This window comes from Sinocyclocheilus grahami, unplaced genomic scaffold (assembly GCF_001515645.1).
Source record: "Sinocyclocheilus grahami isolate Dianchi unplaced genomic scaffold, SAMN03320097.WGS_v1.1 scaffold99.1, whole genome shotgun sequence".
Classification (NCBI taxonomy): Eukaryota; Metazoa; Chordata; class Actinopteri; order Cypriniformes; family Cyprinidae; genus Sinocyclocheilus; species Sinocyclocheilus grahami.
This window is the reverse complement of record NW_015505278.1, coordinates 78,170-97,590: the sequence shown is the minus strand read 5'-3', so window position 1 is coordinate 97,590 and position 19,421 is coordinate 78,170. Positions and strand designations below refer to the sequence as shown.

At 38.9% G+C, this 19,421-nt stretch overlaps 1 protein-coding gene across 1 annotated transcript; it reads right to left on the bottom strand.

Moving 5' to 3' along the window:
* Window positions 1-3,117: 3,117 nt before the first annotated feature.
* On the bottom strand, window positions 3,118-15,875 carry LOC107588130 (splicing factor 1-like). Its single transcript, XM_016276140.1, has 12 exons — window positions 15,485-15,875; window positions 14,394-14,522; window positions 9,311-9,386; window positions 6,955-7,107; window positions 6,765-6,854; window positions 6,457-6,640; window positions 6,232-6,347; window positions 6,022-6,129; window positions 5,699-5,885; window positions 5,249-5,462; window positions 4,191-4,355; window positions 3,118-4,109 (listed from the first exon to the last, which is right to left on the bottom strand). Exons 1-12 carry the CDS (start codon window positions 15,729-15,731, stop codon window positions 3,787-3,789), a joined length of 1,992 nt encoding a protein of 663 aa, XP_016131626.1. The 5' UTR covers window positions 15,732-15,875; the 3' UTR covers window positions 3,118-3,786.
* Between the last annotated feature and the right edge of the window lie 3,546 nt (window positions 15,876-19,421).

Below are 19,421 nucleotides of genomic sequence, written 5' to 3'. Positions count from 1 at the left end.
TTTTAAAAGTAATGCATTACAATATTGCGTTACTCCATTAAAAAAGTAACGAATATTGCGTTACTCCCTAAAAAAAGTAACGATTATTGAGTTACTCCCTAAAAAAAAGTAACGAATATTCCGTTACTCCCTAAAAAAAGTAACTAATATTGCGTTACTCCCTAAAAAAGTAACTAGTATTGCGTTACTCCCTAAAAAAAGTAACTAGTAGCGCGTTACTCCCTAAAAAAGTAACTACTAAAAAAGTAACTAATATCGCGTTACTCCCTAAAAAAGTAACTAATATCGCGTTACTCCCTTAAAAAAGTAACTAGTATCGCGTTACTCCCCTAAAAAAGTAACTAATATCGCGTTACTCCCTAAAAAAAGTAACTAGTAGCACGTTACTCCCTAAAAAAGTAACTAATATCGCGTTACTCCCTAAAAAAATAACTAATATCACGTTACTCCCTAAAAAAAGTAACTAGTAGCGCGTTACTCCCTAAAAAAGTAACTAATATCGCGTTACTCCCTAAAAAAATAACTAATATCGCGTTACTCCCTAAAAAAAGTAACTAATTGCGTTACTTAGTTACTTTTTATTAACTAAATACTTTTCTATTTTTGGCACATGTAAAGGCCCTTTCCCACCAAAAGTGAGAAATACGCCTCAGACATTCTGGATTGCATGAAGCATAGAACGCAGGAGAAGAAAGTTCAACACCCTTCAGCAATGAAAAAAAATAAGAAAGAAAAACAACGTTACTCCCTAAAAAAAGTAACTAATATTGCGTTACTCCCTAAAAAAGTAACTAATATTGCGTTACTCCCTAAAAAAGTAACTAATATGCGTTACTCCCTAAAAAAAGTAACTAATATTGCGTTACTCCCTAAAAAAAGTAACTAATATTGCGTTACTCCCTAAAAAAGTAACTAATATTGCGTTACTCCCTAAAAAAAGTAACTAATATTGCGTTACTCCCTAAAAAAGTAACTAATTGCGTTACTTAGTTACTTTTTATTAACTAAATACATTTCTATTTTTGGCACATGTAAAGGCCCTTTCCCACCAAAAGTGAGAAATACGCCTCAGACATTCTGGATTGCATGAAGCATAGAACGCAGGAGAAGAAAGTTCAACACCCTTCAGCAATGAAAAAAATAAGAAAGAAAAACAAATGTCATGTTTATTTTAAGTCATTTTTGCTTATTAATATGTCTGAATTGGATCATCGAAGGTCGGCAGCAAGGATATTGATTAATACAATGGGATTAAATGCATAAAAGATGCATTTGTGTTATTTTAATACATTTAATTAGTGCAGATTTGCATTGCACTGTTTTCATTCATTTTGAGGAATACTGAATCTGTTTTTCTGCAGGTGAGATGAGTGAATGCATGTTCACATTTAGTCTAGAACTACAGTAACATCATGTTCACACAGCGCCTCTGCACTTACTCCCGATTTCACTCAACATGGCAACACCAGAGTCAGTCATGAATGGGAAGACAAAACTGGAGTTATATATTTGAAAAAGTAACCCAGATATTTTATTGTAAATTAAAAAGTAATGCGTTATTTTACTAGTTACATTAAAAAAAGAAATCTGATTACGTAACTCGCGTTACTTGTAACTTTGTTACTTGTCTGCTAAATGCATAAATTAAATTTAATTAATTAATTAATTAATTGTAATGCGTTACCCCCAACACTAATGGCTGCTATATATTTACAGGCTGGGCGGGTCAAAATAAATTCAGGCAAGGCAAGTTTATTTATATAGCAATATAGAACAGGAAATATACAGAACACAAATCGCCTTTGCGAGTGGAGGTAACCATAGCAACAACTGCTAGATCTACAGACATTAAAAACTGGTTAGTTATTGGTTTAGTTCAGGGGTAGGCAAGTTCGGTCCTAGAGAGCCGCAGTCCTGCAGAGTTCAGCTCCAACCCTGAAAACAACCTCACCTGCCTATAGCCTCAGTAATCCTGAAGACATCGATTAGCTTGTTCAGGTGTGTCTGATTAGGGTTGGAGGGGGAGCTGAACTCTGCAGCGGCTCTCTAGGACCGAACTTGCCTACCCCTGGTTTAGTTGATAGACGTTAACGGAGTAGGGGTCCCAGAAGACAGTTGCGCGACTGCGTACACAAACGAATGTATTCTTACAGAAAGTTGACCACTCTGAAAGCAAAGGCACTGAAGAAATCGCACACTGCTAACCGAGATGACAGAAAAAACCTGCGAGAAAAAGTTTGAAGGCACCAGTCTCACTTAATGCACTCACAAAATCTTAACCTTAAAAACGTTCATATGTTCCAGAATGAACCAACTTGATGTCGATGTCCAGCAAAAATCCAGCAAAGTCCCTTGAGCCACCATTTAACTGCAGGCTCTTATTATTATGGCCTCCTATTTGCTTTTTCAGCTCTCTGCAGGACTGCGGCTCTCTAGGACCGAACTTGCCTACCCCTGGTTTAGTTGATAGACGTTAACGGAGTAGGGGTCCCAGAAGACAGTTGCGCGACTGCGTACACAAACGAATGTATTCTTACAGAAAGTTGACCACTCTGAAAGCAAAGGCACTGAAGAAATCGCACACTGCTAACCGAGATGACAGAAAAAACCTGCGAGAAAAAGTTTGAAGGCACCAGTCTCACTTAATGCACTCACAAAATCTTAACCTTAAAAACGTTCATATGTTATAACAATGCAGCATTTGCACACTGATCACCCAGAATGAACCAACTTGATGTCGATGTCCAGCAAAAATCCAGCAAAGTCCCTTGAGCCACCATTTAACTGCAGGCTCTTATTATGGCCTCCTATTTGCTTTTTCAGCTGCAATCCACTTTCTCAGACTGCACTTCTACCTCTTATACCCTGTGCACAACAGGCGTATCGATTTTGTCAAAGTAAACTGAAGCCACAACTTCTTCAAATGAAGTTAAAGCATCCATTCTTTTATTTGGCAGCAAGACAAGAAATAACAACTACTGTTTTTAAGCACAAAAAAAACAATTAAGTTTATATTTTAAAGTTTAAATGTCTTGGAAGGGAAAAAAAACCTTACCATTAATTACGCAGAAAGCAGAAAGACTTGATGTTAGTTCAACAAATGTGAGAGATGACAACTCAACACCATGCCAACTTTTATTTAGTTGAATGCTTCATTACAAAAATATTGAAATACATTTGGGAGGCAATTAATGAAAAGTTCTTTTAAATAAAAACAATTTAGGGAGGGATGGGATACAAGGTGAGCACAAAAATTATACGGACCACCTAATAGAGTAAGCCAATCATCTACAACATCTTGAAGACATAAATGCCTTGTACTATGCAGCAACAAATGCACAGTTGGTTAAGAGTGTAAATGGTTGTTTATACACCTGTAGGAATGTTGCTAACTGAATCTTAAGCAGATGTCATTTTTACTAACTGGAGGGGGTTCAAAAAAAAAAAAAAACCTTGAAAGCAGGCTGGCAGAAACAAAAACAAACACACATTCCCTGCACATCAACATGTTCAACAAATACCCAACCAACACAAGAAATACTACAGTTAAAAATCATTAACAATTGAAGCAAATTTACAAAATTAACCACACCGTCTGTCCCTCTCACTACCTCAATTTCTGTGTCCAAGCATGGGAAACAAATCTGAACCGAGGCCATCAAAAAAATAAACCTTTAGCAACTAATCACATCAAGCTGTTAAATGAACAGAACTAGGTACAGTTCTGTGATGTATATTTTAGGCATCACTGCATGGTCACAGGCCCATAGAGACTAAATAGAGCCTTTAACTCTGGGGCGGAGGCGGTGGAGGCGCAGGGGGCATCCCGTAAGGTGGCATACCGGGAATCCCCATCATGGTCACAAAGTTAGGGTCCATGGGTGGGGGTGGGGGAGGAGGTGCGTACATCATGCCTGCTGAGCCAGGTGGAGGGGGTGGTGGAGGAGGGGGCGCACCAGGAGGAAGTGGGGGCTGGACACCAGGTGGAGGCGGCACCATAGAGGGGGTGCCCATGGGTGGAGGGGGCTGAGCGGCTGAGGCGGCCGTCTGCTGAGGCTGTTGCCAGGGTGGCAGGTTTCCAGTGGCAGGGGTGGATGTGGTGGTTGTATCTGGGAAAACAAAAAATTATTCAGTCTGAGCCAAAATGAAACCCTTTAATGACATCAACTGTTATTCTGTAAAACACTTACTCTGTTGCCATGGCAGTGGAGCGCTGGTTGCCATGCTGCTGGTGGGTGGTGGGGGAGGGGCCTGCTGTTGCCATGGTGGCAGAGGTCCTGAGGGTGGAGGTGGTGGTTGGTTGTTGGGGGGAGGTGGAGGTGGGGGCATCATACTCATGGGTGGCGGCAATAAACCTGATCACCAGACAAGGGAAGGAAACACTTAAGTAGGGATGCATGATATTATCGGAACGATATTTGAATTGGCAGATAACGGCGTAAAATGTAAACATTGGTATTGGCCCGATATGAAAAATGATGCCAATATGCCTTGACGTTAAGACGAATATGCTCATGTGCTCAGGGTGTGCTAGAGATAAGATAAGCAGTGTGGTCATTCTTGAAGCGAACTTTTGCCTAAATGGTGATTAGATTTACTGTTTTGGATCATTTAATCAGAGAATGCATGTCCAGAGTGTGATAGATTCAACTGTCATTAGCACATGCAGCAGCTGCAGCCTCCCTGGGGTCCTAATGCCTGTCCCGTAAGCCTTTTATTTACTTAGGGGGCACTGTTGGCCTACTTGTAATAAAATGAAAGTAAAATACACAAATACCATTAATATTGTTTTTGATTAAATAAAGCGGTAATCAATGTCATAAAACAAAAAAAAAAGTATATACACAGATTTATTCATTAACGTGTATTGTATTTTTCCCCCCCAAACGTATTATGAAACTTAAATACACCGCTCTAAAAGATTTTCAGAATTTTTACAACTCTTTCTTTAAACCATCTTCAAACGTTAAATCTTCAAATAAAATGTTAAGGTTACCACTGCACTTGTCCGAGAAAAAAAATCCCTAATTTTAAGCTTTCTGGAACACTTAAGTATCCAAGTACGAAAGCATGCATACTTTAATATTCCCAAATACAGATTGTCAGTCGAGTTTTATAGAAAATTTTTCCCAATGTAAGTGGAAGCAAATATCCATTGATATGCTTCTATCTTTCCAGGTAAATGTTTTATGCTCCATTAAGCAGGAATTGTAGAACCGAGCGCCTAAACATCACAGGTCACACTCACCCATGGGGTGTCCGGGTGGTGCTGGGCCTTGGCTCATTGGAGGAGGGGGTGGCTGCATCCAGGGTGGAGGCATTCCATTGGGGTTTGGCGGCATATGAGGGCCGCCCATGTTTGGCATTGGTGGAGGGAAGTTGTGAGGGCCACCAGGACCCTGGTGCATGCCATGGAAATTCCTGTTATCAGTAGGGCCCGAATTCATCCAAGGAGGGCGATTCTGAAAGGTCATCACGTGAATAAATTACTTTTTATATATATAAAAATACAAATTAGCTAAATTGTAATGATTTCATAATATTACTGTTTTTACTGTATTTTCAATCAAATAAACACAGCCTTGGTGAGCATGAGACTTTTTTCAAAAACATTTACCGATGTAAAGCTTTTGAACAGTAGTGCACATTATGAAGAAACTAGCATCCAATAAGGGAAAATGGATGTCTTTGGGCTTACTGGTGGTGGCTGGTTGTTGTTGGGTCCTGCAGGACGAGGTCCACTAGGGGGAGGATTGCTGTGGCCCCCACTGGAGGTAGGGATTGGAGCCTCTCCTAACTCTGCCATCAGAGACAAGTACTCTTTATCCATTCGGGCCTTATCCTGAGCAGACTGGGGTGGTTCGCCAGGTCGTTGTGCAAAGGAACTGAGAGAAGAAGAGAAATACAATGAACCAATGAACTGTGCTGTCTGAACTTTACTTGACATAACCAGAAGGAGGTAAACTACTTGCAAGGGGGAAAATAAATGTACCACCGCTCATCATTGGTGGATGGGGTTACCTGGTAAACTTGCAATCTGATGAGATGTGACCTGCTCCACCACACTTTGTACAGACAGTTGTGTTTGTGATGCTGCGAGGCTCTGTGCTCTGCCATGGACGTAAGATTCTGAGAGAGAAAACGTACACATTGATGAGTACCAAACATCTGCAACATTTACTCGTCTGCTGCTCAGAAAAAAGGTCAAGTAATCTGCATCAAGTCTCTCACCTGTTATCATCCTCTCTCAGAGTGCCATTGAGTCGTGCCAGCTCCCTCAGTTGCATCTTTCTCAGATCATTCTGGTCTTCAGGGGTCTCAATACCCTGCTTGAGGATATTACGAATCTGTGGACAAAAAGAAAGCACTTTTTTATTAAATAGATTTCTGAGGCGAGTATTAATTCTGAAAACCTGTTTTGACTTCCAAGTACAAGAATGCCTGAAGTGGACTCACCTGCTCTACAGCTTTCTTGACATTCTCCATGGTGTTAGCAGTGACCAGTGCATGAAGAGGTTCATCTTCTCCTGGAAGCATCTGTCCATCCTTACGGCCCACCTTTCCTTCCTTTACTGAGCCTTTACCACGAATCATGATCTTAGCACAGCACTCCTTCTCAATGTTTTTCAGAGTGTTTCCACTGGGCAGAAAAAAAAAACACTAGACCAGTGAGAACTTACTTTGTGACATACAGTAGTGACTCAAATCCACCAAAAAAAATATAATAAAATAAAATATTGAGAGCTCAAAATCATGCAACTCACCGTGGGCCAATCAAAAGCCCAACAAAGTTGATCTCGGGATATTCATCCTGAGGAATCATCACCTTGTCACTGACCCGAGTAGCTGGTGGTCTGAGAAAGAGGAAAAACAAAAATATTTGACCAGTAAATATCTGACACCAGAGCCAGAGAGAGGGCAAAAACCAAGAAAGTTAATTTGTAGAAGACATACTTGTAGTCAGCAGGGGGTTTGAATTCAGGGTTCAGTCCCACCATCTCTGTAATAAGAGAATGTCTCTCTTCCTCCAGTTTCTTGCGTGTCCGATATTCACGTGTGTTAAGCCTCTTCCCCTCACTGTTGTAGATGGGCTCAGGAGATGGAGACCTGCGAAAAAGAATGAACAACAGAAAGATGCAGCACAAAGTCAAAATCTTAAAGCAGTACTTGCACCCTCAACAGTAAAACATTCAATGGCTTGCCTACTCTTGACTGAAATTTTGACTTGTTCTGTGGTCATTTAAAAAGTGCATGGGATGCCCCAGAGTGCTCACATTCTAATGGGAAAGACGAGAAAGGGAGAAAAAATGGCTAGAACAAAAACGTACTATACTGAACCAATGAAAAAGCAGAAAACATTCTACAGATCAAAGAGCTTGAAGCTCAGAATAAGAACATCAGCAGCTTCTAAAACGGACTTCAAAATTTGGTGCCAAAGAGTCAAACATTATTAAAATGGGTCTTTATAGTCTTGATATTATCTGGGAGATGAAAAACAGGACAAATATCTGAGGCAAACGGGGCAACCAACACACTTGAAAAGCGTCTGTTCTTGAATTCTGATCTAAACCTTCACACGTTCTCAGAGAGCATTCCAACTGTTACCGTCCCCTTGGATGGTGCTGAAAACCTGTTAACCTGCCCAATGAGGTTCTGTGCTTGAAAAAAAGTTACGGGTAGGTGCACTTCGGGGGAAGGGTCCATAGACCCTCGTAATTGGCCATTTGGTTAAGTGAGGGGGAGTTAGATATTATTTGTTAAATATAACAAAAAGTTGTGTGTCTGATTGGTCCAAATGCTACATTAATTAATTCAATAGTTCTATGGTTTGAAGCAGGGGTTTCCAAACTCGGTCCTGGAGGGTCGGTGTCCTGCAGAGTTCAGCTCCAACAAGGGTTGGGCAATGTCTACCAAATTGGCATCGGACGATGTCTACAGTGAAACATCGTGATGGACAATGGGGGGGGGGGGGGGGGGGGGGGGGGGGGTTAGCAGAATTTTCTGCTGGTTTTCTTTTGGACTGATATCTCCAGCGCTGAAACCCTGAAGCACCCCCCAGCTTTGTTTTGTGAGCTGGAAGTTGATGAGCGATCGTTCCTAAATCCTGGAGTGGATAGACCTTTGAGAAGAACCTTTTTAGAGTTGGCGGTGTAAAAAAGTCGGATTAAGATTCTGCCGGAGAACCTAAGGCTGTTCAGAGAGCAAGGGGTGTGGCTACTAGAAAGACACTCTCACGTCAGAAACATGACATTTCCTGCTATCTTGGATGCTTATGAAGTCTATGAGCGGCCAAAGTGATCAGTGTTAAGGTTATGGTTATTTCCAGAAAGAAAAGGTCAGAGGAGTCTCCTCCAAGTGGTCTTCCAGTGCAGAAATCTGGAATACTGTGGAAGTTCCTGAACAAAATGGTGGTAGCCCCATTATGGAAAACCATTACGGACCATCCAATTAACCAACCATTCAGATTTTAGAATTAAGTATTCGATTGTGTTCGTCAACACTGCATTTTGGAGGTTAGAAAGAAGGGGCATTAAAAATTAAATGTATAATCTAATAAAATTCAAAATGCATTTAAATGGCTTAAATAGAGGGTAAACCTACTATCGTAGTACTATCCTACTAGAAACTACTATCTTAGACTACAGGAACTACACTGGAATAATCAAATAAAATCCAGCCTTTGTAATACAAAGTTTACATTGAAAACATGCACGCAACAAAAATACCTACAAGACCAGTACAGAATTTTTTTTTAAATTTACTTAAGCCTCAAGATGGACTAATCAAGATTTCCATTGCTTATACGATAGTACATTATTCTTTGGTAAAGTTAGGTGCTGTGTATCAACAGGTAATCTCCATGATATGTTTTATGATATGGTCTGCAAAACAACTTCTATTTTGTATGTAGCATTGACTAGTTACCTGGCAACACTAACTGAATTAAATAAGTCTAATCTTTGATATGAAAATATCCTACCATAATAGCCTTCAATCATATCTTTGCCTCTCTGTACAGAACAAATCCAAAACCTCTCAAATTCAACTAAGCATTTCAATGGAATGGAATGTTTAGGCATGTAACAAAACCAATTAATCAATCAAGACATTTTCTTTACTCTTTAACTAAATAAAGGCAAAGATATGAGGTCATTTTAGAGCAAGGCATTTAGATTTAGAATTTCTTCATTTAACAATCACTTACCCCTACATGCATATTAATACACTTACAAACTGGCCTCACATAAAATGGCGCATTAAAAAGGTAAAGGAAATGTTACTGTTGATGGGTTTAAATCGTTATTCCGACCTGTCCTCAGGGTTAACAGGGATTCCCAGGTCTCCTGTACGCAGTTTACGTGTCAGGTCTTCGATCTGCAGTTGGACTGGAAGAAATCAGGTTAGGAAGAAAAAAAAACAAGGATGGAGAGAATTGTGGTTAACAACAAAAAAACCCCACAAAAGCAGAAACAGTACACTGTAAAACTCAACGTGACTAAGGTTAAACAATGAATAATAAAAAAAAAAAATTACCATGGTAATCGTCAGTTCACTAAGAATCAAGGTCAACTGAAGACTTTTGATCCTCTGCAACATTTTCTGAAAAACTGAAATCCCGCCCAGATTTCTGGAAAAGACAATGCTCGAGCTTGAAAGTATTCTTATAAGCCCATACAGATTTCTCCAAACATTCAAAAAACTTTTATGTTTGGCCAATTTAAGATGCAGAAACCTGGAGGGATTTCAGTAAATACTATTTCAGAAAGAGGTTCATTGCAACAGGCTTTCGATTTTATGCCACCAACTTCAAAAAGTGAAACTACTAAAATTCTAATTTTTAGCATACATTTAAAAATATTACTTCACATACTATAGTCATTTCAAGCTAAAAAGGTGGCAAAACATGAAGGCCTGTCAGGGAGAAAAAAAAGTTGGTTTTGAAGGAAAATTAAAATCATATTGGCTAAGTGGCTTGAGCAACTGCATCCTCAATGAGATTGAAATGAAGTTATTTAGAGGATAACACCAGTGTAATTAAATGACAGGACTGTAACTTTTAACACTAATAAACCATCAATATTATTCAACACTCATCAAGTTATTAACATGTCACAACAACCACTTACCAGATGTTAACAGTACTAATCAGTTAGAACAACTGAGATGCAATAATTAGAAATAATCAGACAAACAGATCAGCCTTTAGTGGATCGGGTGGGGGTTTTTTTCATGCAAAAGACTAGATTTACTCGGGTCTCAAGCCACGCCAAAAACTGACCTGTAATCAAATAAAGTACGGCATCACTCATGGAAGCATTTGATGGGTTTTCACATGCATTTTTCTATGACATGCTTAAAGGGTTAGTTCACCCAAAAATAAAAATTAGCCCATAAATTACTCACCCTCAAGGCATCCTAGGTGTATATAACTTTCTTCTTTCAGACGAATCCAGTCAGAGTTATATTAAAAATGGTCTTAGATCTTTCAAGCTGTTTAACGACACTCAGTGGGTGTTGCAGTGCATCAGTCCAAAAGATGTGAAATAAAAAGCATTCATCCTTAAAGGAACACTCCACTATTTTTGAAAATAGGCTCATTTTCCAAATCCCCTAGAGTTAAACAGTTGAGTTTGACCATTTTCGCATCCATTCAGCCGATCTCCAGGTCTGGCGGTAGCACTTTTAGCTGTAGCTTAGCATAGATCATTGAATCTGATTAGACCGTTAGCATCTCGCTCAAAAATGACCAAAGACTTTCTATATTTTTCCTACTTAAAACTTGACTCTTCTGTAGTTACATCGTGTACTAAGACTGACAGAAAATGAAAAGATGCGATTTTCTAGGCCGATATGGCTAGGAACAATACTCTTATTGTATTAATCAAGGAACAATCAAGGAACTATAATAATCAAGTAATAATCAAGGAACTTTGCTGCTGTACCATGGCTGCAGCAGGCACAATGATATTACGCAGCGCCTGAAAATAGGCTTATTGGAAGTTACCTAGCTGGGGACTATTTTCAGGCCATATCGGCCTAGAAAAATCGCAACTTTTCATTTTCTGTCGGTCTTAGTACATGATGTAACTACAGAAGAGTCAAGTTTTAAATAGAAAAAATAAAGAAACTCTTTGGTCATTTTTGAGTGAGATGCTAACGGTCTAATCAGATTCAATGATCTATGCTAAGCTACAGCTAAAAGTGCTACTGCCAGACCCGGAGATCAGCTGAATAGATTCGAAAACGGTAAAACTCAACTGTTTAACTCTAGGGGAGTTGGAAAATGAGCCTATTTTCAAAAATAGTGGAGCGTTCCTTTAATAAAAAGTGTCTCACACAGCTCCGGGGGTGAACAAAGTCCTCCTGTAGCAAATCGATGCATTTTTGTAAGAAAATAACCATATTTAAAACATAATAATCACTTTAATCTAGCTTGCGCCAACAGTTGTACACAGAAGCAGCTCCGGGCTGATGACGTATAAGGTCGGCTTTGAGCATACCGCCGCTCAGAAGTGACGCACGTGGAAGCACAGGGGAGAGATCAAAACAAAACAACGGTCACGAATTAGAAGTACAAAACGAGGATTTGTAAAGAAGAATGTCTGAGGATTTCGATATAAGCCAAGAGGAGATTGGTTTTCCTTTGCTAAAGTAAGGAAACTTTGCTTCCTTTGATCCTGTAAACAAATGTTGGTTTTCACGAGACTCATAGGTGCATGCGCAACGCTGAACTCATACGTCATCAGCCTGGAGCTGCTTCCTTGTACAACTGTTGGCACAAGCTACATTAAAGTGATTACGTTTTGAATATGGATATTTTTCTTACAAAAACTCATCGATTCACTACAGACGGCCTTTGCTCACCCCCCGGAGCAGTGTGAGACTTTTGATTATGAATGGGCGCTTTTTATTTAACATCTTTTGGACTGATGCACTGCAACACCCGCAGAGTGCCATTAAACAGCTTGAAAGATCAAAGACAATTTTTAATATAACTCCGACTGGATTCGTCTGAAACAAGAAAGTCATATACACCTAGGATGCCTTGAGGGCGAGTAATTTAAGGGCTAATTTTCATTTTTGGGTGAACTAACCCTTTAAGAGAATCAGACCCCACAGGTCACACGCTGAATGGTGCAGGTTGATGGTAGGTAAGAGACATGAGGCATCAATAAAAGGCTAGTTAAGGAGATGTAGGTCTAGCTCTCACATTATAGTTGAACAAACACTACACCACATGCCATTGCAAAACAAGTGCCTGACAGCAATGAGAAAGCAATTTACTACACACTGCTTTCAGACACTGGGGATGGAGATGACTTTCGCAATTCAATGTTGGACCTGCATTGCTTTGCGCTGCTGTACCATGGCTGCAGCAGGCACAATGATATTACGCAGCGCCTGAAAATAGGCTTATTGGAAGTTACCTAGCTGGGGACTATTTTCAGGCCATATCGGCCTAGAAAAATCGCAACTTTTCATTTTCTGTCGGTCTTAGTACATGATGTAACTACAGAAGAGTCAAGTTTTAAATAGAAAAAATAAAGAAACTCTTTGGTCATTTTTGAGTGAGATGCTAACGGTCTAATCAGATTCAATGATCTATGCTAAGCTACAGCTAAAAGTGCTACTGCCAGACCCGGAGATCAGCTGAATAGATTCGAAAACGGTAAAACTCAACTGTTTAACTCTAGGGGAGTTGGAAAATGAGCCTATTTTCAAAAATAGTGGAGCGTTCCTTTAATAAAAAGTGTCTCACACAGCTCCGGGGGTGAACAAATTCCTCCTGTAGCAAATCGATGCATTTTTGTAAGAAAATAACCATATTTAAAACATAATAATCACTTTAATCTAGCTTGCGCCAACAGTTGTACACAGAAGCAGCTCCGGGCTGATGACGTATAAGGTCGGCTTTGAGCATACCGCCGCTCAGAAGTGACGCACGTGGAAGCACAGGGGAGAGATCAAAACAAAACAACGGTCACGAATTAGAAGTACAAAACGAGGATTTGTAAAGAAGAATGTCTGAGGATTTCGATATAAGCCAAGAGGAGATTGGTTTTCCTTTGCTAAAGTAAGGAAACTTTGCTTCCTTTGATCCTGTAAACAAATGTTGGTTTTCACGAGACTCATAGGTGCATGCGCAACGCTGAACTCATACGTCATCAGCCTGGAGCTGCTTCCTTGTACAACTGTTGGCACAAGCTACATTAAAGTGATTACGTTTTGAATATGGATATTTTTCTTACAAAAACTCATCGATTCACTACAGACGGCCTTTGCTCACCCCCCGGAGCCGTGTGAGACTTTTTATTATGAATGGGCGCTTTTTATTTAACATCTTTTGGACTGATGCACTGCAACACCCGCAGAGTGCCATTAAACAGCTTGAAAGATCAAAGACAATTTTTAATATAACTCCGACTGGATTCGTCTGAAACAAGAAAGTCATATACACCTAGGATGCCTTGAGGGCGAGTAATTTAAGGGCTAATTTTCATTTTTGGGTGAACTAACCCTTTAAGAGAATCAGACCCCACAGGTCACACGCTGAATGGTGCAGGTTGATGGTAGGTAAGAGACATGAGGCATCAATAAAAGGCTAGTTAAGGAGATGTAGGTCTAGCTCTCACATTATAGTTGAACAAACACTACACCACATGCCATTGCAAAACAAGTGCCTGACAGCAATGAGAAAGCAATTTACTACACACTGCTTTCAGACACTGGGGATGGAGATGACTTTCGCAATTCAATGTTGGACCTGCATTGCTTTGCAGTCAAATTGGACTTAAGACATTTTGCACAGTAAACATGAGCACTGATGGAGTCCTGCAGCTGGAGACAGTTCACAGCAAGCAGCAACATCAGAAAAACACTGTGGGTTCTTGCTAATGGACATCAGATGGTATGCAAATATTGACAGTGCTACTAATACCTCAGTGCTTCCTAAAAGAAAACGTCCTTAAATCGCTCATCGATGGAGTTAGTACAACAGTGGAGTCTAGTGAACACGGGGTGAAGTGCTGAATTTCGATTGATTGACTACTTTGAGAAAACCATCCCTATGCAGAGTCATTTGAGACATACAGAGATGGCCATTTTGCACTGAGACTTTCAGATTAATGGTTAGCACAAAAAAAACAAAGTTATCCCATTAACTGCCCTCAATTATATCAGCAAAGAAGTCAGGCTAATGAAATTCAGCAATTACATCCTGCACGTGATGTGCAAACTGTGAGGAAATAATAAACCGACAAGTTTTGGGACAAAAAAAGTGAGTTGGCTGGGTGTAGAAAGTATACCCCTCATTCACAAACAGAATGTTCCGCAACTTAATAAAATATATGACTTAGACACACATTATAATAACAGTAAATTGAGATATTCACCTATATAAGCTCGTTCCTGGTCCCGAGTCAGCCCAGGAGGGATCACGGTGGGCATGCCCGGAATAATGGTCTTCTGATCAGGGGTTTCACTGCTCCAGCGACTCCTTTTTCGCTTCTTCTGGCCAAAATCTAACAGGGAATGGTATAAGTGAGATGTCATTGCATGCAAAGTCTATCGTTCTTTGTGTTTTACCCTATAAAGCCTACAACAGTATCATATTTGATAAGCTAATCTCAAGGCCTCTAAATTATCAACATGATCAAAACATTCCTTGGGGGGGGGATCTTTCATAATTCAAAGTCTCCCGCCCTCGGATTGATTGTTCATTCTTGATAAGTACCAGTAAGTAAAACGAAAGAATAGCCTAACTTTTATATTGTTAGTAAGATTTCATGATAAACATTTACTGGACTCAAACAACTTAAGTTTACTTGATTATCCATATCCATACATGTATGTATGTATGTATGTATGTATGTATGTATGTATGTATATATATATATTATTTTTTTTTATTCCCAATAAACAAAGAAAACAGATACAGAGTGACAATTGATATTTTTATGCATTTTATGCAAATAGTCTGTTATAAAGAACTCAGTGATTACATTGCAAACTATCAGCATTTATTTCACCTTACTTTTTTGGCCATATAAATAACAGCAACTGCATATTTTTGCTAAGTTTGTGCCTAAGAATAAAATGCAAGTGTTTTTCCCTCCTTTAGCGTGAACAAATCAAAAACATATGGGCACTTCTTATATTTTTTTTATATATATATATAGATTTTTTTAAATATATATTACAAATATTTAAATGCTTCGTATAAAAGTTACATAAAAGATTTATGTGTGAAGTTTTACAGGGTTAAACAACACAGTATGAAGACAATTTCAACCTGTAAACCGTTTGTGCGAACGCAGGTAAATATTATATGAACTACAGGTTAGTGCACTACACAATTTCAAGTTATTAGACAATGCTACTGACAAAACAATAAGTCAAAGTCTAAAGAGCACAATGAATGCAGCCTCAACTATAAAGGACCAGGCCGTTTGTCCTGAGCCTCAGGCCTGTCCACGCTGTTTACCTCCAATCTCCGCCGGAGACGGTAGTCCCACTCCGACTGGGTTTGAGAGCGCAGAACTCACGGCTCCGGGGAACTGGGAGAAACCTGGGTTTGATAATTGCGGTTGCTGTAAGTTCTGCAGCGGGAAAGACACCGCAGGCCCGGGCGGTGCCATTAACCCCGCGCCGGGGCCAGAGTCAAAGCCTCGCTTAGCGCCGATACTCGGGTGCAGCTTCCCCAGCGGGGTTGCGTTGGCTCCCGTTGCCATTTCTGGGCGTCAGGGGCTTCGCTGTAGTTTTGTATATGCACAAAAAACCGTATGTTTCCTTTCTAGACAATATGAACGTATGTCTCCTAACATGCAACCTTCTTCTGTCACCCGCTAACTAAGATGGCGCCCACTGAGATCGACAAAGGAGTTTTGACGTCAATTTAGAACTATGCGATTGGTCGGTGATTATGTCAATCTATGGGTGGTTTACAGTCATTGGATCATGTAGGATCTGTCGTATTTCCGACGGAACACTTTAGTGGCCTCTCATTGGTCGTTCTAGTGCGCACAAGCGGCCCAACCTCCTAGCACGGTAGGTTGGCTCTTGTAAGTGTGCTTCAGCACGGTTTTTTTTATTTATTATTGCTTGAAGAACATAAATACCAAATAAATAACAGTAAGAAAAACCTTAATACAATTCAAAGAAGGCTTCAGCACGGTTGTGGCTAGAAGGGATACAGCAAAAGCCGGAAGCTAAGAAATTGAATTTTCTACCTATTAGATTGTGTTTTATTAACGTTTACACTAACCCCAACCCTAAACCTACCCCTTACAATAATGCAAAAATAGTAATTATTGTTGTACAGTGTGAGAAAAATTGCGCTTTATTGATGTGCCCATGCCCAGTAATTTTAACTGTATCCCTTCAGCGCTTCTTCTTCTTCTTCTTCAACAAAATGGTGTATTTCCGCCACCAACTGGTATGGAGTGTGGATCAAAAAAGGGACTATTAAAAGTGTACGATTTAATCTTGTGTGTCCAAATCTCATCCACGATATTACTATCTCATCTCTTCTGTTTTTCCCTGCACTTCTCATCTCTCTCACTTTCCTTTGAATTCTATAAAACCACCCACCTTTTTTCTCCGTATCCCATTGTTTTTGCCACCTTTCCTTCAGTCTTTTCTTAATAATACTCTTGATTTCATTCTTACTTAGATTAACAATTAAGTTAACGTCGTTGTTTTTAACTGCTTCTTTTGCTTCTTTATCTGCAGTTTCATTTCCTTGGATACCAATATGCGCGGCGGCACCCATACAAATACCACTGTACTCCCCATCATTTGAATTCTATATAACATTTGCATTATTTCCATTAAAATGTCTGGTCTACTTTTCGAGTGGCTGTACTGTAAACTAGTGATGAACATGAATCTGAACAAATAACTGATTTCAAAGGTCTTATCTCTTCTATCCACTGTATTGCTAATAATAGTGCAATCATTTCCCCTGTATAAACTGATAACTCATCACTGATCCTTTTCCTTACTGATAAATGAAATTCTGGAACAGTAAACGCTACTCCTACCTTATTGTCTAAACTCTTTGAAGCATCTGTGTAGATCTGAACATAGCTGTAGTACTCATTAATATATGTCTGCACATTATATAAATTACATTCCTTACCCTTATTTTTCTGTTCTATTTCTGAAAGTAACCTAGGTTTAACTGATTAACTTCAAGTTCTGTAACTTTCTGTATCACTGTCAATCCAAATCTTTTAATTTTCCTCCTCTCTTTTTTCCCAACAGGGCTTTAAAGTATCTAGTGTTGGATGCTCTTGACTATGGCCTTGTAGATTAACCCAATAATTCACTGATAACTGTACACTTCTCATCTCTAATGACATTTCCCCCATTCAACCTGTAGTGCTGTAATTGGTGTAGTTTGTATAGCTCCTGTATATAATCTCAATACCTGATGCTGGATATTATCTAACTTTCTAAGAGATGTTTCTGCTGCTGATCCATACACCACACAACCATAATCTAACACAGATCGAACCAATCCACTATACATGGCCTTTAATGCCATCCTATCTGCCCCCCATTCACTTCCGACTAAACACCTCATTGTATTTATTTTTTTCTTACATTTGTTCACTATATTCTGAATATGCACCGCCCATGTAACTCTTTCATCAAACCATATCCCTAAAAATTGATTATGATTATATCATTTTAGTTTTACCTCACTTCCAATGTTTTGTCAGCTGAGAATTTAAAACCCCATTTATATGACCATACTTCAACTATTGCAATAGCCTCCTGTAATTTTTTAACAATAAAGTCAACATTCCTTCTCCTTTTCCAGATTGCCCCATCATCAGCAAAGAGTGAAAACCCCAGCCCATTATCCAAATCTTCAAATACATCATTTATCATTATGGAAAACAATAAAGGGCTCACTATACTTCCTTGTGGAGTTCCATTTTCGATCACAAACTTTTCTGAATAACTATTTCCTATTCTCACTTTTATTGCTCTTCCTGATAAAAAATCCTTGATCCATCTATACATCTGACCTTTGATACCTAACTTACATCATTTGATTAACATCCCTTCTCTCCACATCATGTCGTATGCTTTCTCTATATCAAAGAAGACTACACTACACTCTCTCTATTTATTTGTGCTTTTCTTATTTCGTGTTCTAAACACACAGCTGGATCCATTGTATTTCTCCCTCTCCTAAAACCACTCTGATATTTGGATAAAAATGTACTCTTTTCCACATGATACATTAACTTTTCATTCACCATTTTTTCCATTATCTTACCAATATTAGACGTCAAAGCAATAGGTCTATCATTTCCTGGATTTGTACAATCTTTCCCAGGTTTACGTATTGGAACTCTCACCGCCTCCTTCCAACTTTGTGGTAATTTTCCTTCCTCCCAAATTTTATTGTACATTTTTAATAAAACATCCTTGGATAATTCACTGAGATGACTTATCAAATAGCAAATCTGATCCATACATGGAGCTGATTTCCTGGTTTTTCTAAGAGATCGATTTAACTCCGACTTCGTAAATGTCATATTTAGTTGATCATTATTGTATTCCTCACTCTGTATTATCTCTTTATACTGCTCCAACGTCCTTTCCCTTCCTCTTTTTCCCTCCTCACTAATATTGTCTGATTTATGTATTTTATCAAAATTTTTCACCAACATTTCTGCTTTCTCTTCATCTTTTACAGCTGTTGTATCTCCATCCCTTAAAATTGGATACCCAAACTCTCTTTTTATCCCATTCATTCTTTTTATCATTCCCTATACTTTACCTATTTCTGTTTCCCTTCCCAGTGTGTTACAAAACTTCCTCCAAAACTCTTTTTTTATATTTATAATATAATATATATATTTTATATATTTTTTTATGATGATTCCCCTTACATTTGCTTGCTTCCTTTTATATTCAATACAATTCTGAAAACGATGATTCTTTTTTAACATTTTAAAAGCTTTATTTCGAGATTTAATTGCTTGATCACATTCTTTTGTCCACCATGATACAATCTTCTTTTCTTTTCTTTGGAATTGTCTGACTTGCAGCTAACAATATAGCATTACAAATATCATTATTAACCTTATCAACCTCTTCTTTTCTTTTGTCCACCATGGTACAATCTTTTTTTTCTGACCTCCCTTCTTTGGAATAGTCCGACTTGCTGCTAACAATATAGCATTACAAATATCATTATTAACCTTATCAACCTCTTCTTTAACTTCAATTTTTTCCATTTCTTGTTCACTAATACTCCTAAATGCCTCCCAATCTGCATTTTCAAAAAAACATTTGTCTACTCCTCCTGCATTACTCTCTTCTATACATAAATTTACTTCAGTCACTATAGGATAATGATCACTTCCCTATAGTCGTTTCCCTAAACACCTCCCATAAGC

Coding starts and splice junctions, on each gene's coding strand:
- LOC107588130 (XM_016276140.1), bottom strand. CDS start 15,731: ATGGCAACGGGAGCCAACGCAACCCCGCTGGGGAAGCTGCACCCGAGT. Junction 14,523..15,484: donor GTCTCCGGCGGAGATTGGAG/GTAAACAGCGTG, acceptor ATTCCCTGTTAG/ATTTTGGCCAGAAGAAGCGA. Junction 9,387..14,393: donor CCAGGAACGAGCTTATATAG/GTGAATATCTCA, acceptor GATTTCTTCCAG/TCCAACTGCAGATCGAAGAC.